The sequence below is a fragment of the Epinephelus moara genome, chromosome 14 (genome assembly GCF_006386435.1).
Source record: "Epinephelus moara isolate mb chromosome 14, YSFRI_EMoa_1.0, whole genome shotgun sequence".
NCBI classification, from domain to species: domain Eukaryota; kingdom Metazoa; phylum Chordata; class Actinopteri; order Perciformes; family Serranidae; genus Epinephelus; species Epinephelus moara.
In genome coordinates this window covers 26,470,255-26,497,965 of record NC_065519.1, presented here as the reverse complement: position 1 = coordinate 26,497,965, position 27,711 = coordinate 26,470,255, and the positions used below count along the sequence as shown (strand labels likewise).

Here is a 27,711-nt window from a genome sequence, read left to right as displayed (position 1 = left end):
TACACACACCAACCGCATCACCACGCAGAAGTTACATCTCATGGATGTATAAAAAAACATCTACCTTAATTCAAACATTAAGGAAACACGTCCTATAAAAAGGTTTTAATTCTGAAAGGATGACAAGATGACAAGAGCCAGGAGTACTAAATACAAATCATACAACAGTCCCACAGACATTAGCGTGGTGCAGGGGTATCAACATAAAATTGCATATCAATCCGTTAAAAAAAAAATTAACGCGTACTCTGTGTCACATCAGATTGTTTTAGTCTTAAAACAAGACAAATTTAAAGTCAGAAAAAAACAGCAGGTTAAACGACGCTAAACACCTCTTAAGTTACAATATGGGACAAGACATTCTGTTACGGCCTCCAACAGTTCACACGGCTGTGCGACTGTCTCTACTAATGAAAGGCAATAGTAACAGTATGTTACTGTATGTTATTGTATGGTTTTCTTCTACACTCCATAAGGTCAGTGGTTCATGCACATCAGAGACAATCACTGCACATGCAATCATTTCTCAATGGAATCTATTGTAGACTGTGGAAAATATCTTAAACCTGCCAAACTCTAACCTCTGAGCTGAAACCGTTTCCCTGCTCATCAATTTTAAAATTATGGACAACACAGGCCTCTTTACAGTTAAGATAGTACACTAACTGACAAATCAAGCTCTTAATGAAACACACTCTTCAGAATGTACCAAACCAGTAAAAAGAAAACAAAAAAAGGACTCCAGATTTAACAATTTGTACATTCTAAAGCTGAACCAGGTTGATGACAAACATCAATAGTGAGTGGAAAATTCAAAACAAGAAAGCCCCTCGTTCTCAGGACATCTGTGACGGAGACATCTGGGCCTTCCTCATGGAGCGCAGCGCCTTCTCTCGCAGGTGCTTCTCCAGGTCGTCCAAGCTGTCCTCTACTTCGCTGTCTGATTCCTAAACAAAAAACAGCATGAAATATACGCCTCTCACCTTGCCACCTGAGGGCTGTACCACGAAGCGAGACTAGTGGGTTGACAAGGTTTGTTGAGTCTAAGCCAGAATTGTTTCTTTAAAGCTGGCTAGATCTCCATTATAACTTGTGCTGCAGACCTAACCCCTGGTCAAATCAGGTACTTTTTTATACTCAATCTTCGAAAAGCCATCCATGCTTGTATTTCTTCCTGGTTAGATTATTGTACCTCACCGTATTCAGGGCTGAGCACAAACAGCCATTTCAGGCCTTCAAACATGACCAAATCAGCCCTGTTTTGGCCTATCTTCACTGGTTACCAGTCAATTTTAGAATTGAGCTCAGGCAACAACAGCATGGCACTGCTGAACCAGCTTCGTGGTACAGCCCTCTGAACAGAAGTACAGAATGTTGGTAGCCTGGTTCCAGACCATAGACCCCGCCCACTCAACTGAGTAGGCTTGCATCTCTGGTCTGGCATACTGCAATGAATTTGCGATTTATCTCGTCCAAATGATGGACGGACCAATGAACGCCGGGGGTCTAGCGATTAGCCAATCAGCGCCACGCTGATGTCAAGCTGTACGCCGGTGGGTAACTGGTAAGGATAGCAAACAATGGTGACCGCTACAGATCCTACAGACCACATTAACGATGCTATCGAGGTATTTCGCCACTACTCGCGTTAATGGAGGACCAAATTAAGGAAGCTGCTAAACTGGATTCAACGACGACGGAGACATTTTAAACGGGCAATGCTCGCTTGTTTTCGGCACCCCCGAGGCATGGATACTAATGACGTCAGATTCTGGGTGAGTCGTTGATCTCTACTGATTGGTTAGGGAAAAAATCTAATTCCCTCCCCCTTGTAAATCGCCTTCAATGGAAGCCATGTCAGACTGAAGGTTCTGGGAGCTTCAGTCTGACACTCAGGCTAGAATGTTGGTGCATGGCAAGAAACAATCACATTCACTACTTTAATGTTCTATATTGAGAAGAATGCACAAGGCCTTGGTAGCTAAACTACACATCACCTTTCGAGAGTCTCCATCCTCCTCCACAGCCTGGTTTTCTTGTCCATCTGCAGTCACAGTGCTGCCACTCTTCTCCTTCTTGTGCTTCTTGTGCTTCTTATGTTTCTTTTCTTTCTTGTGTTTCTTTTCCTTCTTCTTCTTCTTTTTCTTTGCACTGCCATCAACATCTGAATTCTGCAATTAAAACAAAAAGATTTTTTTATGAGGACAACATTGAAAGTATTGAAATGTCATCCAACAGCCAGAATTTAAACTGCTACTTGTCAGGACACTGGACAAAAATAATGCTAGCTTTGCACAACAACCTGATGGACATTTTTCTACATCACTGTTTTCCAGAATGCAGCTGTGCAGATGGTCCAAAACTACCCCTAATATTTCAGACTGAGCTCATGAACCTGTATATATGCAGCCAATCTTGGACAGTCGTGTTAGTCAGTAAGCTGAAATATCAAACCTTGCTTGGGGACTGACTGCCTGAACCACTGCTGGCTTTTTTGGCTGGTGGCGGAGACCCACTGGCTGAGCGAGATGGTGAGGGGGAGGCAGATGCAGGGGCCGGACGTTTCTGAGCTGCTGGTGGAGGGGAAACAGATCTGGACCTGGAGGATGCTCTCCTCATGGGCTGGGGACTTGGAGATGGTCTGCGGAGAGGACAAAGGTGATATTAAAGAGGGCGCTGGCACATGTACAGAACAGGTTACAGAATACAAATGGTTAAAATGCATCATTCGGACACAATCATGATGCTTACCTCTGGCTGTTGCGTGGCTCTGGTGTGCGGGACACTCTGCGGATGGGTTTGCCGCTGTGTGAGGGGGACTGCTGTCTTCGCTGGTTAGATGGAGATGTACTGGAGGTTTCGAATCGTCCCTGAGGACTGGAGGAACCCCTAACAGTGCGACCGCGGTTTGCAGGGGACGGGGAGAGGCGGCTGGCTGCTGCAACTGGGGATCTTGTATCCCTGCTTTGCCTGACAGAAGGCAACATGGGGCTCCTCCTGTGTCTGGGTGGAGATGAGGATGGAGATGCGCGTCTCCTTTGAGCAGGAGAGCTTCTGCGTTTGGGGGACCTGGAGGGGCGTCGCTTGGCCCCTGGAGAAGAGCGTTTTGTGGGAGAGCTAGACATCTTCCTCTTCTGTGGGGGCAAGGGTGAGGGACTGTAGCGACGCTGGATAGGGGGGGAATATCGTCTGGGGGATGGAGAACGACGACGGGGAGGTGGGGAGGGAGACCTGGGCAGCACCAAATATAATTGTTACAAACTTTTGAGTTGTTGGTTATTAATATTGAAACGATAACTCTCAAGATAAAATAAACATGCCTATACCTTCGTCTAGGAGGAGAGGGAGATCTGCGACGTCGTGGGGGAGACGGGGTGCGACGTCTGCGCCCAGGAGATGGAGACCGTCTTTTCCTAAATGGGTAACAAAACAAAAAAAAGTACATTTAAACAAAACAGAACTTAAATTTTTGCCAAATATTATTTTCAAATAAAAATGTGGAAGTACTGCGCTCAGTGTCTGACCTTGGAGAGGCGTCCCTGTGTCGTCTCCGTGGGGAGGGCGTGCGACTACGTCTCCTCCTGACATCCCCATTTCTGGCACCTGGCCCTGCTGTTGGCCTCTTGGGCCCCTCGTCTTCTGAGGAGGAAGACCCCGTATCTGAAACCAAACACACAGAGGACATCAACAGCTGTTTAATTGTAGCCTTAACTGTATGCGGTGAGGGAAAAAACACCAAGGTTGGGGTTAGGGCACAGCTTCAAAAGTCCATGAGACGATGAGTGCAAGATGACATGGACAGAGACTTGGTTAGAGAGAGAGAGAGAGAGAGAGAAGGGGGTTGGGTATGGGAGAGGACAGAACGGGGATAAAAACGCTTATAACCTGAAGACGACTGTCGATTCTGTCTGCGATACTGACGTCGCTGCTGCACCGAATCTGCTGTTGCCCCTTTCTCATTTTTATCCTCCTCTGAAATGCAGAGCATTGAGTGTCTCATCAGTGTTAGCAGAACCAGTGAAACAGACTGCCATGGCAAAATAAGATATACAGAAAAAAAGATTTGTATCCTTGTGGCTTGAGTTTTTATAAGGTGTTTGCATGGCATAGTGCAGATTGACAATATATTTGTACTATCCTTTGTGTTGGTGTAAACTGTGTTTCCTTAAGGTTTTGTTCAATCTGTTTAGATTGATACTCTAAATGGGACCACTACATGATTATCACACAGACTTATCAAAGCATTTTAACAAAAGGGATCACTGTGGTGAGGTCTGTCCTTTAACAGTGCAAAAATATCAATTTGCTACCGTCTGAAATAAATTAACACAAGTACCTGGAAATCTATCTTTTTGAACAGGTAGACCACGCCTCTCTCATTTGATTAGCAATGTTAGCTTGTAGTGCATTTTCACAAACAATCCTTTTCATGTCACTGGCACAACAATTAAAATTGTATTGTAAATTAACATCCACCACTGTGCCCTTCCTGCTGAAAACAAGGGCAAATGGACTTGGCGAAAAAGTGTCCATTTCTGACAAGAAGTGGCTGGGATCTCCATTCGACCGGTCATCACAATTTGTGAGCCGTCAGGTGAAAGGCCATTATAATGAATTAATGAACACAGAGACATAACTTCACGTTTACCTGAATCAGACCCATCAGACGGTCTGGGCTTGGCATTATCAGGTGGAGAATCACTTCTTCCTCCTTGTTTTCGCTTGAAACCTGAAAAACAAAAACACCAAGAATTAAAGATGCACTTATGATTAACACACTCCTTAACTGTAGATCTTGAAATAACAGCTTTAAATGCACAGGAATTATTTGGCTCTCTGTAACCTCATTTAGAAAGGAATTTAAGCATTACGAGATGTTAAAGCACAGAATGAGCTGAAGCATCATATGACTGCCAGTATGAGACAAGGATACATTAATAATTATGAAGAGCAATGAACAAATGATAAAGATCCTACCAGATGATCTGGCTGGTGATGCAGAGCCTCTACCCCGTCTGGCCCGTGGAGATGGTGACCGCCTGTCCTTCCCTGCAGGGCTCATGGCGTTGTCAGGATGATGGACCTGTTTTCGGGGTGGTGTATTAGATATTCTTTTCATTGCTTTTTTGGGTGAGCGAGAGCCGGAGGAGCTGCTGCCAGAGGAGGAAGCAGAACGGGAGCGCCTCCTGCAGGACACAAACACAGAAACATCATTAAAAGTTTTAACTCTATAAAAGGGAAAAGCTGGTTTCAAATCTTCTGTATGGCCCTGATCTACTGTACATGAGTGTGGTGGCCTGTATAATACTAAAATAATTACAATAAGAAGTCATACAGAAACAAGCCTGCAAGATATAATGATTGTTCTTTGAACTACTGACCTGCGGACAGGGGAGCGTCTATGTCTGTGTCTGGAGCTAGTGGGGCCGCGCCTAGGGGGGCTCCTTCGACGAGGAGACATCCTCCTCCTTGGACTCGGTCTTCTGCGAGGGGAGTAGGATCTGAAATAGGGTAGGGAGAAAAGCTTTTTAAAAAATCTGTTTAAATATTGAAGTTCTTGTTTTTACATGAGAAAATTTAGACATACACTTTTGAAAAACAAGAGGGCATCATAATAACTTAAAAACAAAAATGTTAGAGATTACCTGGAACGGGAGCGCCGCCTGCGAGTGCGGGAATGAGAACGAGAACGATGGTGAGGTCTTTCCCTCCTGCTGTCCTTCTCCCTTTCCCGAGACCTGGGCCTTTCCTCTTTCTTGTGAATCTTCTCTGGCGACAGTTCTTTGACTTCAGTCACTGCGTCTGCTTTCACCACCTCTACAACTGTGTCACTACAGGGCAGAGAGAAGAAGTTAAAACTCTCAATTTTACACTTCAGGTTTTTTCTTAATCTCAATGCAAAACTACAGTACTATACTACCTGTTTCCAAATAAACTGAAATAAGTGTGAATATATTACTGCTAAAATTGTCACCCCAAACTAACCCTGAATGAAATTTGAAAGAAGTACTTAAATCAAACTAATATGACATAAAAAAAAAAAAACTAAAACCCAGTGGATGTGAAACCAAACCTAAAATTAAGATCAAATAACCACTGACTTTGAATCCAAAACAAAATTGTAAGTCTTAAGTGAGGCAAATATTCCACAAACCAGGTGGAAGACATTTCTTGGATGACTGGTTCTGGCAGGGCTCTTCCTAATGTGTCTGGCTCCACAAGCTGCTCCAAGGGTTTCGTGGGCAGCTGCATCAGGGGCGGAGGGGGTGAACTGCTACCAACTGGACTGGGTTTGCGCCTTGGGGAGCGCGAGGCACTGCGTTTCCTTTCCCTCTTCACTGGTGACCTTCGCCGTGGTGATGGCGATCTTGTCTTCCGCCTGGACAGAGAAGAAGCAAACAGAATAAGTTGTCATGTTCTGTGTTATATACACATCTGTCCACTGATTTCAATATTGAAGACATTTTCTTACCTCCTTGGGCTTTTTGACTGTGCCCTCTCTCTGATGTCCTTGTCCTTTTCCTTCTTATCATCATCGACCTTCTTCAGTGAAGCTAGCTTCTCCTGTTCAATCTACCAGAAAGGGAACAACAGGGGAACAAAGCATATAGCAATTACCAACAACATCTGTTCTATCCTGCAGTTAATATACTGTCACCTGGGGTGCCAAATACTGTGTTCAATGTTATTGTCTCGAATGCTTTTTACATAGAGATCACACTACAGTGCCGCTTTGAAGTCCCTTCTTTACGCTGTCTTAGCATTTTTACACAGAACCAAACAACAGCAGCATCATTCCGCTCCAGTGTGTGATTTAAGACAACGTGCCAGCAACGCAGAAGCAAAGGAAGCGTTACGTGTAACAACTGCACTGGCCTCTTGTGTGCCATAAAACATATGTGTTGCCAGCGCTGTATAAACAATAACAATGGCATAACATGGCAATAATTATAGAAGCTGGTTTCATCCTCTGCTCGAAGGTGAAAAATCTGGACATTTTAGGCAACTTCTCTTCTTTTAGTTAGCTGCTAACTGCTATTAGCTGCTTTTTAGATCTCCTGGTGGTGGGTTGGACACATAACACGTCCTCAAAACATCACACCTGCCTCATCAATGGTCCTGGCCTGCTGGCTGTCCCTTTTTACACATTGTTTCACTCCCACAACTTAAAAGGAGAAAAAACTCTGTCCCCCCATTCCGCGACTGTACACTTTATAAAGAACAACAAAACGGCATAACAGCCTGAAACTTCTACCCTTAAGAGGTAGTGTTAAAGGGGCTTCTGCCTATGGTTCTTATAGGACATATTGTCCATCCCAGTGATGACAGCGTTTTACAGAACAGACACTAGATGACAAACCAGATGTCATTTTAGTAGACAAGAGCAGGACGGTGAATTTGGGTGAGACCGACTGGGAATACCAACTGGTGACACCAAACGACCCTACCATTTAAAGTTGAAATACTTTTTGTCACCCTCCATAATGGAATTTGCAAATGGATGTTAAGTAGAAGGACACATGGGTGATCTGGACAATTTACTGGGCTTTACTAGAATAATTGCTTAAAATAACAGACAAAATAATTTAATTTGATACAATAATTCCATTCTTTGTAAACAACACATCAGTGTCGCAACACATCCTCATTTGTCCTGCTTTGCTGTCCTACCATTTCGTGTTTGTTTGTCCCGTGCTGTCTAGACAGTATTGTCTCTCTGCTGTCTACTGTCTGCCTGATTCCATGTGAATGCAGCATTATTTACAGCAGTCTTTTTCTGCCTAGACGACTAGAACTTTCTACTCACTGTCAGCAACCTCACAGACCAGTGACCTTCCTACAGCTAACAGAGACATTTTGGCAGAGTTACCTCGGGGAAAAGCTCACCTGTCTCTGTTTAATTTCCTCTTTCTTCTGTTCCAGAAAAGCAGAGGGGATGCCAGCAATGTTCTCCTGGGCACTCAGCAGCAGGGGCCACAGGTCCCTCATGAACTCCCGGGCATTCTTCCCATTCAGGAAGCCTGTCAGGTTGATCTGCATCATCTTGCTATCCGGGTGCTGTAACACACACACGAAGGGGGGAGAAAAAAGACCATATGGCGTTGAAATAATGGAAGGCAAAATATCAGAGGGGGGGTAGGATCCCACAAATGGGACTGCCTACCTTCTAGCCCTCACTAAACTATACCTGTGACTATGTAATTAACCATACTCAAAACATGTAAGACACTGACTACAATACTTAACATACCTGGGTCCAATATTTGACTCAATAACCTATCAAAATAAATGTGTGATTGATTTAAATCGTACTCACAAACTCGTCAAACTGAGAATGCGAGCTAGCTGAGGGGAGACATATCTAGTGAAATAAAAAATTGCATGCAATATTGCAGTTACACCCATTTCTCATTGTTATTCTCCAAATATACAATCAATAACAGAAAAATATATTTTGTCATTATTTGACTACCTCAATACTATCCCCAGTACTTTACATTTCTGTGTCCCTGCCCACCCCTTGTTCTCCAGTCTCCCCACAGTCTACACTTGAGCAGTTAAACAAATAGCCACAATACAGAGTGCATTAAAACCCAACACTGCAAGTACAGTTCCGGTGTCTTCAGTGAGTCCCGTGGGATCAGTGGGCACGGAGCTCCCTTGGCTTGCTTCCGCCTCCCTACTGCTTGAGACTCAACCACCTTGAGCTTAATGTTATATCATTTATCTAAATTGCAAGAGACGAACAAGCAATAATGAGTACACAGTTACACAAAAAAGGAGTTTTATTTCAACAACTGATAGAATTATTGTGAGATAACGTAATCTCAATTCAATTACCCTTTCTTACCATTATGAAACAGTACCCTTTAAACTTAGCTTTGACAGCCCAACCCACCCCCCAAAAGCTATGGCAAGCAAAGGATCAAATGAAAAGACAAAAAAATATATACTTAAATGTAGTGCTGGTGTCACAAATACTATTATTAAACAAATACATGTGGTTTTTACCATTTTAGGATTAAATTTCATTAACCAGTTATACGCATATATACCAAAACTTACATTTAAGTATTCTAATGGATGGAATCCTTGTTATAGTCTAATGAAGAATACTGAACGTAAGTTATTTCCTCACATTAACCTTGTTTTCCTGTTTCCAAAAGTAAGCCTGTGCAATGGAAGTTACCCATTACCCAGACATCCAAGTGGTTCGACATATCAGTTGGGAACACATGATTAAATAAAGGAAACTCTTGGACATAATTAGTCTACTTAAATAAAGTAGTCATTGTCCTATGGGATGAAGAACATGCAGAATTTAGTATTAAAAAATGAAGTACATAACATCAGAGGGGCTACAACCCTAATGGCAATAAAAATGTTTAGGTCAAAAACATGACCACTACAGATATTTCAATAGCCTTCCACTTTAAAGAATAACTTAACACCCAACAGAAAAGTATTGTTTCTTAAGGCTGAAAATCTCAGATCTGTCACACATCTGACCACACGCAACTGAGATGCTGAGTGCTGTCAGAGGTTTAACAGACTTGTTACAGAATTATTCAAAAGTAGCTGATAAACTTGTTTTTGTTGACCTCCAGAGGTTGAAGTTCTCAACTTGCAACAGTGATGAAAAGATAGCACCTGGGGTGTGTCATAGCACTCTCAAATCACTGCAAGGTGTGGTGTCAAGTAACAGAAAGCACTTCCGACCACACCCAACAGAGGTACAAAAGACATGAAACTTTCAAGCTGAGGTGGTCTGTAAGGCAATACTTTTCAGCTTGGTGTTAAAATACTCCTAAAGTTGAAGAGATTAATTACTTTTAACAATAGACTGTGACAAATTGTTAAACCCTCCCTAATTTTAGCCTATAATTCCAATTACACTTAAAGGGTTCTCAGCAGTTTAAAGATGCACTGCAAATACCTACGGAGAACATGAATATGGCATTGTTCAGGTGTGTCTTTCACTGACATAATATTGGTAATCCCTGCATATAACTCACCTCAAACCACACACTGCATCATGAAGGGAGAGTTGGGCTCAGTGACTTTGGGCTCAGGAGAGAGCTAATTAGGTGTTGGTGCTATACTTCTGATGCAAGGTATAACATCCATATTGGTTCAGGCCTTTTAAATCATAAATCACATCATCATTAGAAGACTGCTGAATAAAGGCACTTTGTCACATAACAGCAAAACATAGTTATGTCATTATAAAATCAGCTTTACACCAATTGTTACTTTACCCATTCAATTTCAATTTGACTAGGATGGGCAATTATTCGCTCATATGCCTCTTACTAACTAAACAATGCCCTCAAATTTATGACAGTTTGAAAAAAACAAAACAAAACGTAAACACAATTAAAGACATTACCTTCTCCTCAAGCTGGTTAAATATGAACTCTATGACGACGTCATCCTCGAACCCCAGAATCTCTGTCACTCGCTGAGTAATCCAAGGTTTGATGACTTCCAGGTTCACTTTGGTCATGTCCACCTGAGGGTGAGAAAAGCAAACAACAGCATCCAGTTAGCAAAGACAATGACTACATGATCTGAGGCTGCAGTTTCACAAAAACAAATCTCTATAAACGATAGTGACTGGCACTGTCACATTTTTTTTCAGAAAAGCAATTTATTTGCTAAAGAAATGAGTACTGACACAGTAGTAAATATACTGCAGATGTTGATCTTATACCTTCTTGTCCAGACATTCTGCAAACTTTAGCTGCTTCAGCAGCTTCTTCTGCTTGTTGCTGAAGCGGTTGTCTTGCTCCGCACTTGTGCCCTAAAGACAAAACAACAATCACATACTTGTAGGCTAATATAAGTTGACAATCAAGTCCGCGTGCATAGCAACATATGCTTGAAACATGTGCACATAGAACCGTTCAATTACACCACTTCCATGGTATTTAGCCAGCGTAACGTGACCGCGCTATAAACTACCGGTGAAACTGACATCGGAAGTTGGCAAACATCATGACACGTGCGCTAACATATGGCGTTACTTTAGGAGCTTAAATATTAGCTGACGTCAGTTCACGTGACCACAAGTACCATGTTAAATCTAAACCTTCAAACCGAGTCAGATATGACATTGATACCAACAGGCTAACATTAGCTTAGCTAGTCTGCTTAATCCTCCAACAGACACTGACAGGCTAATATTAGCCATCGTCTGGAGGCTGTTTTGACCACTAACAGCGCTAACATGGCGCTAGACAGAACATCAAAAGTCACATTAAGCTCACTGTTCAGCACATATCTACGTCTACTTGCTCTACACAACGTTAGCGCAGCGGTGGTCGTGACTACCGCACGCAGACAGGAACGATGCACCGCCCGGACGCCATCTTTAGCTGTGGCTAGCAGCAGCTAGCCAGCTAGCTGGGTTGGCTCGTCTATTTCCTGCAAGTGTGTCTCTTTGCAAATTCATATAGAAAGGTTCTGTTGTGTAGGCATTATATCGTTACTTGAGGTCACGAGGTAACACATATTCATTTTGAAAAACGTGTAAGCTTTGAAAACAGCCCAGCTGAAACATGGCTCTTGTCGAAATCCAAGACTGTTATCAGTTGATAGACGAAGCCCCGGACATAATGTTACCGTCTGACTGACTGGCCCTCCACCCAAACACAGCATATTAACGTGTTGAACGAGGAATCTATTTCCTTGCATCTTAGCAGCGAGACACTACAAATAAATTTCAAGAACTTACGCGGAAAAATCCCGCGTCCATTATCGGAGAAAATGGATGTTAGCAGGCGCTGTTGAGAAAGACGTGCGTGGCTCCAGTGAGTGTCTGAGTGGCGAGCCGGATGAAGGGTGCGCCTCCACAGGAAGGAACAAGCACTACAACTAGACTGCTGGAGAGGAGAAGGGTGCATCCTGACCTGATTATCAATAAAATGAAACTGAAAAATTCTGTAAAAATGTTTCCTTTTAAATGAGTAACCTACCATCAGCAAAACGCGTTTATAAAAATACTCATCTTGCAGAATTTACCCCAACTCTAAGTGTTCGGTTTATAGCCTAATTATGGATGCATTAAATGGATAGTTCAATTTCTTGAAGTGGGGTTGTATGGGGTACTTATCCATAGACAGCATGTCCTCCTGAGACCCTGTGTCCTCATATGAGGACATCACATTTTGTTTTTAGGCTTCTTGACCTTATACTTCATACTACTGAATTTAGACCTGTTGTCCTTGTTCATGGACACTTCTTTGTGCCATCTAGAGGTAGAAAGAGCACAATACACTATACATGTAAAAACAAGATGGCAGCCATCTCTGCCAAGTCAGTCTGCAGCCAATCCTGGAACAAAAGTGGGCAAAGCCTTCTCAGTTTTTACAGTTGAATTGGGAAGTACTAGATATTAAGACTTTATTGTTGTCTCGTTTGAGGACTTATCGTTGACAATTTTAGTTTTCTATACTTATTAGGTCCTACTGATCACAAATAGCTAAGAGAAATTAAAAATGCATACCAAACAAAAGTTCAGGTCTCAGGAGGACTTCACATACACTAGATGTCAGTCAGCACGCCCCTAGTATGGAGAAACAGGCTGCATACTGGGGGCCAACATGAAAGCTAAGCTGCTGTGTATAGGGATGGGCAAAAAAACATATTTCAGCCACCCAAAAAAAAAGTCCCACCACCCCCAAAAAATCATCATGTAGTATACATGAAGTTCAACAATATACAAAAAGCCACTGCTGTTTGAGTAAATAACATTTTTATTATTCAAGGTCTGATTCAAAGTACACTGCATTTTTTATACATCGCTTTCCAAAGTAATCTACAGTAAATAAGGCTTCATTTGATATCGGTGCTCATTCATAACCAAAATCACACTGCTGGCAAAAAGGCAAAATAAAGGCTTCCTGGTAGATGCCACAGCAAGGGTAGTGGGGTTGTATACAGTGTGTAATAATAACTTGATAGACTATATTATAAAAGACTGCCTTTTAAAACAGCCAGAATACATAATGAGTCATTACAGTTCAGAGATGACTGAGCCAGCCATTCCAGATGATCCTGGAGTCAAAGTGTACAACAGATTTGTTACTCTAAAGGTGCAACTGGTCCATATTGTGTTAGACATTTTCATAGACATTGTAACAGACCGTTGTGTCCATCGATGCAATTCACATGACATTTGGAAATCTCTAAAGCTTTTCTGTTCTGTCTGAGGCAACATGTGTAAAGTGATGTTTATACCATGATAACAATTAAAAACAGATTTGACAGTATGATTCCCTGAAAAAAGACTGAAATGTGTGTGTTTGAGTGCATGTATGACGTCTCACTGTCCACTGTATATTGAGAGCATCTGACTGAGAATTCCTACTTTACAAACAGTCCCTGGCTCATTGCTGTAATGTTCCAGAGTAACAGAGGATACTGGTTGACAGCTTGTGAAAGTAAAGTGAGAGGAAGTGTATCGTTGGTAAATGCAGGCTGAAGAAAAGTCAGGGGTAGGGCATTGGTCAGTCTTTGTGGAGCAGGTTTCGCTAGCTGACAGGTAAGCCCTCGTTTGTCCTCTTGTCCCGAATGGAGCGCAGCATGTCCGACACCAGCTCCTCAAGGCCGAAGGCTGGTGCCCAGCCCCAATCTCTCCTGGCATTGGAGTCATCGAACCTGACGGGCCAGCTGTCTGCTGCAAAGTGACAAGCAAGATGACCATGTTACTTCCATCCCATCAGTTTTAATTAAAGATAGCATTATCAGTTCCACAAATCATTTCAAAATGAAACAAGATAAGTAAAACTGCTTTCAGGTCCATACAAGAATAAGACTTGAAAACCTTACAGATGTAGCTTCATCTTAAAATGCCACATGCTTTAAAGGAGCTGTATGCAACATTCAAATCATAAGTAGGCTATAGCTGCAAATGCAAATGTGCTACGACTCTGTGTGTTGTAATCATAGACTGTATACAAAGATGGAGGACATCACAGCTCCCCAAAGTTGAAACCAAAACATCTCGATCGCCCCCTGGTGGCCAGCTGCAATATAGATCATAAACCCTGCCCCCTCCATGTTAGCAGATGGGACATGGGCTGAACCAACACCTAAAAGTACACATCAAATACATTTTTCCCAAAAATGGTTTCTGTCATTTTAGGTGGATGTTACTATGTGCATTTTTCTGATAAGTTTGGTTATGACTTGTTATTTTGATACTATCAAAGGGGGTTTGATGTCATGATTGACAACTTTGTGTGCACATGAGTTGGCTAGTGATCAATGGCACTTCTCGCAAACTCTGGATCCAAATGACATCACCAGTACAAGATGGCAGAAGCCGCATCCAGGATATTTTGGCTTTATTTTTCTACAGTCGCAGGAAGTGAAGATGCGTCATCCATCTTTATATACAGTCATTAGTTGTATTCTGGACGTGCGTGCATGTTAGTGCATGAGCGTCCCTGTAAGTGTGTTCCACTTGCCAGCTAATTGCCGTGCTGCGCTCATAGGGTGGTTACTGCTACTATCGAGATAACATTGTGGCAGCGGTTGGCGCCCATCCTCCAGTTTTACCCTTACCTTAACGCTGTTAGCTCAGTCAGCGCTGTTGCTGCTGTTAGTGCTGCCTATGGAGTTAGTGCTGTTAGCTGCTAGCCACCTCCATGTTGAGAACCATGTGCAGACAATCCTGCATACAGCTCCTTTAACATGTTAGCACATTGTCTGATATGACATGAATGATATAGCTCTCCATGAGCAAGTGAGAAAATCATCTGTATCACTGCAGTTTTTCTCATAGAAGTATTTGGATTTAATAATGTAATTATCAATAAATATAATCTTTAAACATAGCTGGGTTTGTCTCATGTCAGTTGGATCCCATTTTGCCAAGCAATATAATCTTTTTAACCAGTTGAAAACATTGCAAAGATGTATAATCCCACAGTTTTTGTGTGTAGGCATGTGTGCCACATGTCGTACCGATGGTCTGGCGGACAGAGTCAGGATTGTAGGTGACCTTGAGGTGAGGGAGATGCTTGCGGATTTCTTGGGCCACCTCTTCTGGAGTGAAGCTCATGGCGGCGATGTTGTAGGTGCGCAGAGACAGCTGACACTCTGGCGCCTGCATGAACTCTACCGTGGCACGGTGGCAGTCGGAGATATGCATCATGGGAAGACGGGTGTCGGGACGCAGGTAGCACTCATGGTGACCTGTGCTGAGAGCATCGTGGAAGATCTGAACTGCATAGTCTGTGAAGAAAGAGGTCTGGAGTGCTTAGTCCATAACATCATGCTGACTGTACTGACTATATGTGGCATATGCAGATGTGAAGTGATGCAATACCTGTTGTTCCTCCTCCAGGAGGTGTGTTGACTGATATCACACCTGGGTAACGTAGGCAGCGGAAGTCCAGACCATATTTATGATGGAGATACTAACAAAAAAAAAAGACACAAAAAACACAAAAGTGTGAGTCTTAAGCTCACACAATTTTTCAAATTGATGTATCAGAATATTAGGTGCATGTGCTTTTTTGTGCATTTTAAGATAGCTTTAAGATTGACACACCTCCCCCATCAGTTCTCCATGCACTTTGGACACCCCGTAGATGGTTCGAGGTCTTTGGACACAGAGGTCAGGGGCTGGGTCACGTGGAGAAGAGGGACCAAACGCTCCAATGGTGCTGGGGACAAAGAGGCGCAGGCAGTTCTCCAGGGCCAAGTCCAGCACATTATGAAGGCCTAGATGGACAGCAGAAGACCCAAAGTGGAGTTTAAGGATAACAATCCCTAAAAAGGTTGTATACATAAATTGCGTGTGTATTCAGCAGACCTGTGATGTTGATCTTGCGTGCCAAAGCCACATTAGCCTCGCCCACAGCACTAAGCAGAGCGCTGTAGTGGACCAGCCAAGTGACACGATAGTTTACAATCAGTTCTCTGAGATGTTTGTAGTCCAACACATCAGCGTATACAAATGGACCTAATGGGAAAAGAGGAGAAGAGACCAGTTTAAAAAAGTAAATGAAGGGTACTTTTTTTTAAATTTATTTTATATACTTTATTAATCCCCGAGGGGAAATTCAATTTTACACTCTGTTGTCAATTACACACAGGTCCGAACACACACATGCACAAACTGGACCTATACATGCACTAAATGGAGAGATGTCAGAGTGGGCTGCCCATGACAGGCACTCTGAGCAGTTGGGGGGTTCGGTGCCTTGCTCAGGGGCACCTCGGCAGTGCCCAGGAGGTGAACTGGCACCTCTCCAGCTACCAGTCCACGCTCCACATTTTGGTCCGGACGGGGACTTGAGCAGACGACCCTCCGGTTCCCAACCCAAGTCCCTATGGACTGAGCTACTGCCGCCCCATTACATTACATTCTGTTAAGTATAAATTGTGTGAGTAAAACAACAACATAGAAGGTGAAAAGTTCATTTTGGTTTTGCATACCACTGCTGAAAACATGAGGTGGAGGCTTCTTAATGTCCGACAGGATTACATTCTCTGTTCCGTACTGCTTCCTAGACATTAATATAGACAATGATGACATTCAAATTTCAGACATTTTGACAAGCTCTAATGTCTCAGGAATTTCTACTGATCTCACCTCAGCATCTGTGCCAGTCCCACACCTAACTGCCCAAGACCACCTGCACACAGAGACAAAGTTTAATATTTTATCCATCCAGAGAAAACTGGACAATGTTTGGAGTTTGGTATGAAAATGGAATCGATGTTTTTGGTGTGCCACGCTTCAGCTTTTGTTTGCTCCAAAGCTTTATCCTGGGACAAAAAGTGACAGTGGGCTATTATTCTCCCCACAGTCACTCATTAGCTCTTTTATGTCACCAGCACTGTCTGTCCGCACCCTATTGTGATGAGTCAAAATGGGGTCCTGCTGCTGGTGCGCAGTGAAAACAACTCAAAGAAAAAAAGCGACAGCACATGTGTCTAGTATTCCATTCATGCCATGGATGCCACAATATGAATTCTCCGTTAGGGAGTCTCTTGCATTTTATTATATTCAAACATAAGATGTGTGCGGAAGCTAGAAACGCTCTCAGCTGCCTTAAAAGATGCCCTTATGCAAGGCACTCAACCCCTATTGTTACTGCTCCACAGCCAACAGCACAAAACAGTGGCTGCTGTGCAGTGAACATGGTAGAAAACAATGGCAGCTTCACTGGTTCAGTGTTTGTGTAGCTGTGGAAAAGTCCATCTATCTTTCCATCTTTAGCTATAACGAGATCATGACAGACAAAAAAAATTGTATTACCCGTGATGAGGACACGGGGGTTTTGCTGAGGAGGTTGGGGGCTGCATGTCTCCCGGCTGTTCCACCTGCTCATCTGCCTGGGCAAACAGCTAAGGCTGCGACCGGGCAGACTCCGCGCCCTGCTGAGACAGCCTCGGCAAAACAGGCCCAGCACAGAAGCAGTGGGCACACAGACCCCTGGTTGCATGTCCAGTAGCAGTCCTTAGAAAAGTTAAATTGAACCATACTGATGACACAGAACTTCTAAATCTTGGTAATGATCATTGGGGTACATACAAGCTGTAAAATAACAGTACACACACAAACTGAACATAAATAGGACACAGAAAATCATTTTTTACCTGTGTGCTGACAAAAGCAGGAATCCCAGACAGATGATTCTTGGTCCAAAACCAGCTGATTCAACTTAGTAAATCAGAAATTATTCCTCTGGACCCAATACAAAATAAGAGCTGTTGAGACGGTTTTCAAGGCATTTGAGTGTCAGAATTAAAATATTACCATCCGACTGGTCACCGTCTCAGTTCACCCAGTAACCACTGGATAAATAAGCAGGTGTAGAAAGTCATGCTGGGCTATGTGGTTCTTGTCCGCTTTGGGTAATCACCAGGGCTTGTGGCTCTTGATTGAACAGGACTACAGTCTCCAGCTTGCAAAGCTCCGTGTGTGCAAACATGCTGACTTGCAGTGCGCAGGGATTTGTATTGTGAAGAGTGTTTAGCTGAGCTTAACAGGACTGGGAGGTGTGTCAGTTATACAGCCTTCTTCTATTGATAATATCTACGAGCGAATGTACGTCAGAAAATAATAAAAAATACGCAAAATATGAAAAAAATAACTATTTAAGCAGTTTTAAAAGCACTGAAATATGGTGTGAAAATTTATAGAGCTAAACCACCTCAAATGACATCAACAATTCGCTTTTTTTCTCCAAACAATTTTTATGAAAGAATAAAAAAATTACTGTACATTAACACACAATAGGTTGAATTCTGAAAAGACAGTTCCACAGTCAAAGGCATTGCACATTGGTAAAATTCCTCCTTAAAGCATGCTCTACATGTTCAGGCTCACTTCCTAACGTACTGATGGTGCATCAGCTGAGCGCCAGCTTCCCCCATTCAATAACCATGTTCCTTATTTCCTCCTGCGCCTCTTCCAGGTGACGAGTCTGTGGGGTCCACCTCAGAAAAAAACCTTAGGATCAGACATGAGCTGGAGTCAGTATACCAACACATAAATAAAAGGCAGATGATATTAGCCAACAATGCTATTTGCACCTGGGGTGAAATGGTTGATATGGCTATTTACTGGGCGTCCAAGACACGTTGAAATATGGCGTAAACACAAACAGGTTTATTCAGTTACTCTTAGCTTATGTACACAATGTGCATTCAGCAGCTTTCTATATCATAAACACTGAAAATAACACACCAGTGTTGACTGACACAGGACAAAAACCCCAGTCTCTTGTGTGAAAGTCCTGTGCTTGACCCATTCATCCACCACATCTTACTGTCTGTGGACTGTGTTGCTCATTTTACTACGTCACCTGACTTTCTGGCAGTACATTTGTGAGTTCTCTGTTGTAAATTAACCACTTTAATCTCAGAGTGTCTGAGATTGGCTGGTGCTAGCCCTGACAATGAAGTTTTTGTCTTACTCATAACCGGCTCAGGCCTCGATATGTCAACGTGACGAGTACAAGCCAATCACAATAAATAGTGGGATCCATAAAAACATGTCCTAGGGATGGATGTAAACAGCCGACAAGCTGCAGTGTGACTATTCTCACATGGGTGCAAATTGACACTCCATAAATAAAAATCCTAAAATCATTAAAGTTAGCAAAACTGTCGTCTTACAACAGTAAATAGTGAATGCATTGTGATTACATCAGAGGCTAAATACTGAATGAGCATGTGCAGGTAGTAACCACAGGTCAAAAACATGACATCATGTTTGAATACATCAAAGCTCACCTCTCCAAAGCTGCAGGGACTGAGGGTGGACCGAGGGCCAGATTGCTAGTTCAGTGGGGTCATACAGGGGGTTGGAGTAGTAATCTCTCTCCCTGGGTCTCAACAGGGCCTGGAACAAACAGTGAGTGTTCTTCTTCACTCCAAGAGCACACCTGAGAGGGAAGAGAAGAGTGAGGTATGAAGGTAACTTACAACTTGGATGCAAAGTTTAGAAACTTTTTAATTTTAAGTGCAACTGACCTCTCCTGATGGCTGTTGCACAGGAAGGTGCCGTAGTCAGATGCGTATGCCTCAGTCGCCAGCCTCAGGAGCAGCGCCTCAGAGAAGCCCAGTGCGAGGGGGAACTGACGCCACAGCTGCCACACACAGTCCAGCAGCAGCAGGAAGACCGGGGACTCCTGCTGGAGACGGGCATGGGAGTAGGCGGAGTGGGCACATCGCTGCTGGAACGGGTGTCCTGCCTGGAGAGAAGAACACTTCCTCATATAAACATGCATACATTACAATGCAATACACACTGTGCTGCTGCTACTTGCTCATTTTCTGTGTCAATTAGTCTTGTCTATTTAATTAACTCTAAAATATGAACAACTACTATCTTGTGGTTCTATCTTCTGTTTAAACTGAACATGAGATGTCAGTGTCAGTATTAAACTGCACTTGAAAAATGCTGCACTGGAGGTAGAATTGTCGTACAAAGGAAACATTTGGAGACAGAGACACCAGAGGCAAAGAGTGACGAGAGGGAGGTTTTGTTAAATCAATGACTGCTACATGCAGCAGACCGAAAATGATTTTTTTCTAAAGACATTTCCTGTTAGGCATAGAATGTGGAGCAATATCCTCTTAGCAAGAGATTTGGCCATATCCACACATACGATCGTGGTTGATAGACAGTGGACAGCTCTGCAGCAAAACCACAAATGTTAAATGTAACAAATATTCAAAATGCTTTCACTTTGGTTCCTTGAAATGCTTCTTTTATATTAAATTCCTGACTTTACTGAAGGCGTAAACCTGAACATTGAGCTATATTGACCGAAATATAATAACTTTTTTATCCCCAAAAAGTGATCTCAGACTCAGAAAGTCATTATTTGTAAGCATAAAGCAGGGTATTCTGTATCTGAAAGATAATTAATAAAAAAAAACATACTTATTTTTTGTATGATGTGACTCTGTGCTACATATACTGTGTTCGTGTGCCTCTACCTATCTGAGGACTTGATTTTTTTTTCCTATGGCATGCAGAATGTCCAAGATTTATTCTCATGTGTCTTTGCAAATTAGACATTTTAACATTTTCCAATCTCTAAACACACATACACTCACCTGTATCCACTCTCTCTCCAGCAGAGCCAGGAAGCCCTCCAGTGTGCGACAGTATGGGTCCATGATGAGCTGAGCCAGAGTGCTGATGAGCAGAGTGGAGTCTGTGCCTTCAGAGCCGTGAACCAGAACTGAATGACCGTCCCTGGGCAAAACCAGTGAATATACTTCAGTACGGCCATTACAGAAACCCCTGTATTGTAGCTGCAGACAGGTTTTAAATTAGATGTGTCTTTGTCAGTACTTGCGTTTATGTCCTCACATGTCTGTGGTATTTTACAGTCTTTTTGCTTGTTGTGATACTTTCCTTTCTCCACAATTTTACAGTAAGAGGCAACAAGTCTTGCAGCAAACTCTCCCATTAGACAAGAACATGCTTTTGACAAGAGGTAAGTGCACACTGACTGTAATCCCACCACATAGCTCCTACCTCTCCACACACTCCGCCAGCAGGCCAGCAGTTGACAGGGCAGTTTGGACATGAGACAGCCACTTTGAATTTTCAAGCTTGCTGAGCCATCTGTCCATATTATTGGACTCATCACCGCAGGCCTCCACCAGTTTAATGAAACTCTCCTGCAGTGCCTTACCTCTGTACATACACATATGAAGGCAACAAGATGACGGAGGTTAGTTTGAGGGGACATATTGATATCATACAACAGTGAACGACACACACACCTCTCCATCTGTCTGTGCAGCCTCTTCCAGTTGTTGTAAAACGATTTGGACTCAAACCCTCCGCCTATCATGCGAGCCTGCAGTGCCTGCTGACTGGAGCGTGTGTCAATAATGTAACCTTTGTCTGAGCCGTCTATCACAGCCTGGAGGAGCTGCTCGTCTTCTTTGCAGCGCTTCCTATTGGCTCCCGTCAGTGGCTGACCGCTGCGCATGATTACCTGAAAAGTTACATTAAAGTTGTTCAGCTGCATGTACGAATTGTAGGCTGGCAGTGGAGACACATGAAAGCACCTCACCATGCCGTTCTTCCTGTGGTGGTAGCAGAGGACAGGGAAGCGTCCCCCCTGTCTGAATTTGGCCACCTTCTCCAGTGTGGCATCATCTATGTTCTTGGGGACAATAACAGCTGGAGGGTAAGAGGGACAAACTAGGTAGTCTCTGTTTACAGTGCTCAGTCTCCATTTATCATGCTGCAAACAGAGAGAGAGGGAGAGAGGATGATGAAGGCTCATCACACTGACAAATAACTAATAAGCAAATGAAAAAAAACATTATTAATGGTTAACACACATAAGTCATTTAAACTTTACTCAGCAAACTTTACTCTGCCTATGACACATACCCACTGCTGGATTGTTCACTCTTTTCCATTTGGCATTTATACAAGCATAAAACAGCCAAATACTACAGCAAAATTACATTTTCACCTTAAATTACCCAAAATTACATTTTCACTCAAAATGAAAAAGTGCAGCGCTCTTTACATGTGTACCATGAGTATAAAGCTACAGCCTGGAGGCAGCTCTCTTAGCTTAGCTTTAAGACTGGAAACAGAGTGAAACAACTAGCCAGGCTCACTATTAAACCAGTGATATTGCCTTTGTTCAATCCACATAAAAACACATTATCCGTTTCCATTTATCCTGTTGGGGGTCGTGGGGGCTGGAGCCTATCCCACCTGACACTGGGCGAGAGGCTGGTTACATCCAAGAACAGGTTGCCATGCTATCACAGGGCTGATACACAGAAACAGACAACCATTCACACCTACGGGCAATTTAGCATCACCAATTAACCTGCATGTCTTTGGACTGTGGGAGGAAGCCGGAGAACCTGAAGGAAACCCACACTGACACGGGGAGAACATGCAAACTCCATAAAAATGATAAGTTGTAGTTTTATGGAGTCTCAATAACCACAAGACTTCAGGAGGACACTGCTACCAGCTAAGAAATGGTCTGAAATAGTTAAACTTGTTGTTTTTACACTTTAGTTTTAGTTTAGTTTTTAACCTTCAGACAGAGCCAGGCTCACTGTCTCCACATGCTCTCATACATTATGCTAAGCTAAGCTAACTGGCTGTTATGGACAGATATGAGAGTGGTATCAATCTTCTCATCTAATTCTCTGCAATAAAGTAAATAAGCAGATTTCCCACAATGTCAAACTCCATCTGACAAACTTAAACCACATGCAGTAATACACAGCTCAGCTCTCATAGAAGTGGCAGGAATCAGCTGGGTGGATGTGCATAGAAATGCAAGTACAGTGAGCAGTCCAGCCTGATGAAAACTAAAGATATCCTACATGTTCTGGGAACACTGTGCCTATAAAACATACTCAACAATGCTGCCCTCAGGGTCCGTCTGTTACGAACAAATTCACACTGTGTGCAGCACATACTGAAGTTAAGGAAAAACAAATGAAAGCTAAGCAACAAGGAAATCCTGAATCCTGACTCCTGCATTCGGTTTCCCTGGCATTTTCCTGTCATGCGATTGGTGCATCATTGTTGGGATTCCTGTGCTGCAGAAACAAGTTCATGAGATATAGAGTTTTATATGTCGCTTACAAGTTCTTTCATTTGACTGTAGTGCTGTTCAGGGGACGAAAGACCCCACTGGTCCTGCAGGCTGGCATCAGACGGTCTGTAAAAGAAAGGATACATCTCCGACACACAGTCCAGACAGGACAGGGTCTGGAGAGAGTGACACAGGGACTATTGTAAGACTCCAAAAGAGAATGTTACGAGGAAACGATGAGAAATGCTGTATACAAAGAGAGGATATAGGATCCCATTGTGTGTTGTGTTTTTAGGGATACCTCAATAGAGTGTGCGATGTTGAGACACTGCTCCATGCCTGGGATATCAAGCTGGAGCACACGCAGATCTTTGCACTTGATGGTAATCGTCCCTGAGGATCCAGACATCCTACACACACACACACACACACACACATAAACACCATTATGATTCTTACACAGAAAAATAGAAACAATACCACTTACGTCAACTTCCCCCCCTCAACGGCTCTAGCAGTGCAGACAGTCTGACTTGCAGCAGAAAAGGAAGGTAAACCCAGTCAGCTGGGCTGTGTGTGGGAGAGGGTGTGCAACTCCTGACTAAAATAATATGGAGTGGTTTCAGGAAGCTAAGAAAAAGCTGTTAGTAGCAAGCAACACACAACACTGCGAGTGTGTGTGCGTGGAAGGTGATAAGAAAAGAGAGTTGCTGTAATCTTGTTAGCAAATATCCTCCCTCGGCTCTGTGGGCAATGAGAGCAGCAGACACATGGCAACACAGATGATGTCCAACCTTTGACTGCGGCCTGCATTAGAGAAGCGGCGGGAGTAGACCAAAAGGTTTTCCACACTGGTTCAAAAGATTTGAGGAGTAATGAAATTAGACATTAATTAGACATTCACAGACAGCTTTGGTGTTGATTAGTGAGGTTATTTATTTGACTATAAGAGAATAAAAAGATATATATACCCTTATTAGGACAGTAATTAGTGTTTTGAGCAATCATATACATCATTAAGGCTGTTAATTGAATTCTGTTGATTAAAATGTCATGTTTGTTTTGCAATCTGGAAACAAACAAGCAAATGACTTCATGCTGCTGTTTAATATCCTCATTTTATGCATGCAATCATCAATTAAACTACTTGTTCATGCGTATATTGCACTGATCACCTTTTCTCAATAGCATCGATGTTCCTGAGGAGCAGTAGAACCTGCCGACAGCTGCCCTCCTCCCTGTCCGAGAAGAGCAGGTGGTGGCCGGTGATGCACAGGGTGCCTCTGCTCGGCGGGTGCAGCGGCTGTCGGAGCACAACATCCTCCACATTAGCGGTCTTGATGTGCTCTGCAAACTCCATCAGCTCCTCTTCACACAGACCAAACAAAAACCACCCTCCGCTGCTGAACTTGTTCCTGCACAAAGTGCCCAAATCACTTCCTCGCCCCTGCTGTGAGAAAACGAAAGCTCCCTCCTCTCCTCTCTCAGCTGGGTAGCACAGCACTTGCGCTCTGTTTGTTTGACGATAAGGAGCCTATAAATAGATTTTCTTTCCTCAACATAGCCAGGCCCTAATGTTGCTGCACCTTCTGTCACTCAGGTGGCTGAAAATGAGCACGAGACTGTTCTAGAAATGTGCTGCTTGAGACGACAAAAGACGGAAGTGCACGTTTCCTGAGAAACAGCAGCACTGAGATGTGTCACATATTGCTGGTAAAAGTTTTTCACACATTGTGGGGGAGTGGAGAGGCTGCAGTGACCTGCCTGTTATATCACAAATGACCACTAGATGGCAGCATACTCAAATGTAGAGAGCTGCTTTGAAATCAAGCCCCAGTTTGGTTGTGTGCAGGGGTGGAAGTATTTAACTCTTTCACATTAGCAGAAATGGAAATAACACAATGTAAAAACGCTCAGTCACATGCAAAGGCTCTGCATTCAGTAGCTTAGCCTACTTAGCTATTGTAGTCTACATATCATCAGCAAAATGTACTTAAGGGACCTTGGCTGCCCCATTTCAAAGTATGTACAAGATTTCATTGTTTATATATTTTTATACAGTTAGTTTATTTTATGCTTTTTATGTTGATCTGCAAATAAAGGTACAATATTTCCCTCTAAGATGCAGTGCACTACAGTAATGGAACAACGGAGCACATTTCCCAATGTACATAAGTGTCATTTTGAAGTACTTGATCTTTTCTTGTGTATTTCCATTATATGCTACGTTGTACTAACTCCATAGGTTTATTTTACTATGTGTACTTACTTTGCTGATTGCAGATTTCGCATGCAAAACACATGGCAGCACATGTTGCTGCATAAGAATCCACCAGAATGCACTAAACTGAGTGTTTGATGTCAAAAATGTTCCTGCAAAGAACCCTCAAACCCCTGATCCATATGTGTACCCTGCCAAAGTTGACATGAAATCTATTGAATATAGTAATGGAAAAGCATACAAGTCATTGTATTAATTTAAAGTACCCAGGACTATAAAGTAGTTTAAAATAGCTCCAGCTACAGCATTAAAATGCTTCTTACACATGAATGCATCAGTAATAATAACACAGAATTGTAATATAGAGTATAGACAATAATGCCACACTCACATTTGCCATTTTCTTGCATTGTGTACTTTTACTTTTAATACTTTAAGAGGGTTTTGCTGATTATATTTGAGTATTTTTCCTTCAGATTTTTAATGCATGCCTTTTACTTTTAGAGAATTTCTACATTTCTGTAATATTACTCCTACTTAAGTAAAGCATCTGAAGACTTTTAGAGGTATTAAGTGACATAATATGCACAATAAGTATAATTAAATTGTACATGTAGTACTTTCCACCTCTGAATTTGTGATTAAATAAATGTGGTGGAAACATCTGACTCCAAATTCTTAAATAATTGTATTTATTTGAAATTATTAATGCACATTAGTTTCTTTTTCAATCAACATGTGGCAAAGCAAGACTTTGTTTTGAGGTTTTAAGGAAGTTCAAGGAAATCTAACTTCCTTACACTGGAAAAAAAAAAAAAAAATCCCATACATGATCCAGCCTCTCAGTTCTCTGTGGGATGGGCGGTCACTGCTTCTCATCTCCCTATAAAGGAGGTAAGGACCTGTTGCGCTCCGAGCTGCCAATCCACAGATCGACTTTCACGTGAATTCCCAAACACTCGTTCAACACTGCGCCGATGGATTTCAAAGAGTTTGGAGGAGAGTCCTCCGAGGGAGACACGGAGGATCTGGACAACGTGAAAGCACTCACAGAGAAGCTGAAGTTGCAGACTCGCAGACCGTCCTATCTGGAGTGGCAGGAGCGGGTACAGAGTCGGCCGTGGAAGGAGAGTTACCCGGCTGGCAGCCCGGGCTCCGGAGCACAGGTTGTGTCCATGCCTGCAGTTCTGAGAGATGAGAACTCGGAGGTGGTTGTGCGCAACATCTGTGGCTTTGATACCATTGATGATGCTTTGGAGTTTCTGAGAAAAGAGCTGGTGAGTGAGCATTTTATCTATTACACTGAAAAAGAATGACTGGTTATTAGTCTCAGTCTAGATGATGTTGCAAAGAGTTGACAGCTTTACCCTGACAAACCAAAATGATTTCCAAAGTCCCCCATCTGCACATGCAGTGACGCCCCCCAGAAAGTTTTCATAGGGGTGGCCAGATGGGGCCACTGATAATCTTGGGGTGGCACACCAAAACCAAAAGACATAACTAAACTTCAGGAATTCGCTTATGCTGTTGAAGTAGCCTATATAGAGTGTTGAAAACGATGTCAAAATAAGAGTTGAGGAATTTAACACTTAATATTACTAATTATCTGATGTGCACAGACTAATAATTCCAGTACAGTTAACATTTTGAACTCTACAGTAAACCTGTTTTAATGTGTTGAGCGTCTATACATGTCAGGTAATTCATTGTTCTTCATATAGGCTGGTTGTCCTTTCCTTTAAAAATACAAACATACAGCTTTAAGTTTAAGGAGTACATTTATTATAAGAATAATACATTCAATGGGAAAAAGTATGGCTGAGCGTTATTGTGGAACCAAGTACCACAATATTTTTGATGACATACCTTGATAGCAATATCCTCCTGAGACTCTGTGTCTTCATATGAGGACATCACATTTTTGGTTTTCTTAACCTTATACTTCATTCTACTTAAAGGACAACTTCGGTATTTTTCAACCTGGGCCCTATTTCCCCATGTGTATGTGTGCGTATGATTCATGGGTACCACTTGTTCTAAAATTGGTTCAGTATTGAGGCGCGAAACGAGCTAAAACGGTAATGGGGGCAAATGTGTCCAGTATAAAAGTGTTTTTTTTCGCCACTGACCGGTTCAGATCGCCAGTGCTATCTTTGTAGATAGCATATCGTAGCGGCCCTGGGGCAGTGGTGAGTGTGAATGAGTGGAGTCAGCTGTCAGTCAGTGTTGGAGCAGAGAGGGGGAGGGCTGCCCCGCTCGGTACTGTAAGTGAGTATGTGTGTGTGAAGTGTGTGTTTTTTCGCCACTGACCGGTTCAGATCGCCAGTGATATCTCTGTAAATAGCATACTAACTTAGCCTTTCCCTTACCTCTGGGCTGTGTGATGTCACGAGCTTTGCTCCACTGTGTCTGTAGCTC

At 42.8% G+C, this 27,711-nt stretch overlaps 4 protein-coding genes across 9 annotated transcripts in view; 1 reads left to right on the top strand and 3 right to left on the bottom strand.

Annotated features, from left to right (window-relative positions):
- Positions 1-90: 90 nt before the first annotated feature.
- On the bottom strand, positions 91-11,869 carry srrm1 (serine/arginine repetitive matrix 1). 4 transcript variants are annotated; one of them, XM_050061309.1, is made up of 17 exons: positions 11,738-11,869; positions 10,715-10,804; positions 10,391-10,513; positions 7,888-8,058; positions 6,473-6,573; positions 6,155-6,379; positions 5,646-5,831; positions 5,382-5,501; positions 4,978-5,186; positions 4,649-4,729; positions 3,886-3,972; positions 3,525-3,660; positions 3,327-3,413; positions 2,752-3,231; positions 2,455-2,641; positions 1,998-2,171; positions 91-947 (listed from the first exon to the last, which is right to left on the bottom strand). In XM_050061309.1, exons 1-17 carry the CDS (start codon positions 11,756-11,758, stop codon positions 837-839), a joined length of 2,589 nt encoding a protein of 862 aa, XP_049917266.1. In that variant the 5' UTR covers positions 11,759-11,869; the 3' UTR covers positions 91-836. The 4 variants fall into 4 exon arrangements, with proteins under 4 accessions (XP_049917266.1, XP_049917267.1, XP_049917269.1 ...); XM_050061310.1 differs by having other exon boundaries at positions 91-940; XM_050061312.1 differs by lacking the exons at positions 10,391-10,513; positions 10,715-10,804; positions 11,738-11,869 and adding an exon at positions 10,017-10,138.
- An 871-nt stretch (positions 11,870-12,740) lies between these two features.
- On the bottom strand, positions 12,741-17,997 carry tdh2 (L-threonine dehydrogenase 2). Of its 2 annotated transcripts, XM_050062623.1 has the most exons (9): positions 17,620-17,997; positions 17,279-17,479; positions 16,610-16,652; positions 16,453-16,523; positions 15,827-15,976; positions 15,563-15,735; positions 15,338-15,428; positions 14,974-15,243; positions 12,741-13,681 (listed from the first exon to the last, which is right to left on the bottom strand). In XM_050062623.1, the coding sequence occupies exons 2-9, from the start codon at positions 17,463-17,465 to the stop codon at positions 13,536-13,538; spliced, it is 1,131 nt and encodes a 376-aa protein (XP_049918580.1). In that variant the 5' UTR covers positions 17,466-17,479; positions 17,620-17,997; the 3' UTR covers positions 12,741-13,535. The 2 variants fall into 2 exon arrangements, with proteins under 2 accessions (XP_049918580.1, XP_049918581.1); XM_050062624.1 differs by lacking the exon at positions 17,279-17,479 and having other exon boundaries at positions 17,620-17,995.
- Positions 17,998-18,191: 194 nt separating this feature from the next.
- Positions 18,192-24,732, bottom strand: zgc:154055 (uncharacterized protein LOC556036 homolog). Of its 2 annotated transcripts, XM_050062621.1 has the most exons (11): positions 24,248-24,732; positions 23,867-23,923; positions 23,374-23,482; positions 23,123-23,248; positions 21,567-21,740; positions 21,271-21,488; positions 21,020-21,181; positions 20,593-20,734; positions 19,501-19,721; positions 19,261-19,412; positions 18,192-18,475 (listed from the first exon to the last, which is right to left on the bottom strand). In XM_050062621.1, exons 1-11 carry the CDS (start codon positions 24,430-24,432, stop codon positions 18,375-18,377), a joined length of 1,647 nt encoding a protein of 548 aa, XP_049918578.1. In that variant the 5' UTR covers positions 24,433-24,732; the 3' UTR covers positions 18,192-18,374. The 2 variants fall into 2 exon arrangements, with proteins under 2 accessions (XP_049918578.1, XP_049918579.1); XM_050062622.1 differs by lacking the exon at positions 23,867-23,923.
- Positions 24,733-26,153: 1,421 nt separating this feature from the next.
- Positions 26,154-27,711, top strand: part of fam167b (family with sequence similarity 167 member B) — a 5,594-nt gene continuing 4,036 nt past the window's right edge. The window contains exon 1 of the mRNA XM_050061621.1: positions 26,154-26,570. Coding sequence (XP_049917578.1) covers positions 26,271-26,570 — 300 coding nt within the window. The 5' untranslated portion in view covers positions 26,154-26,270. The remainder of the gene's footprint in view (positions 26,571-27,711) is intronic.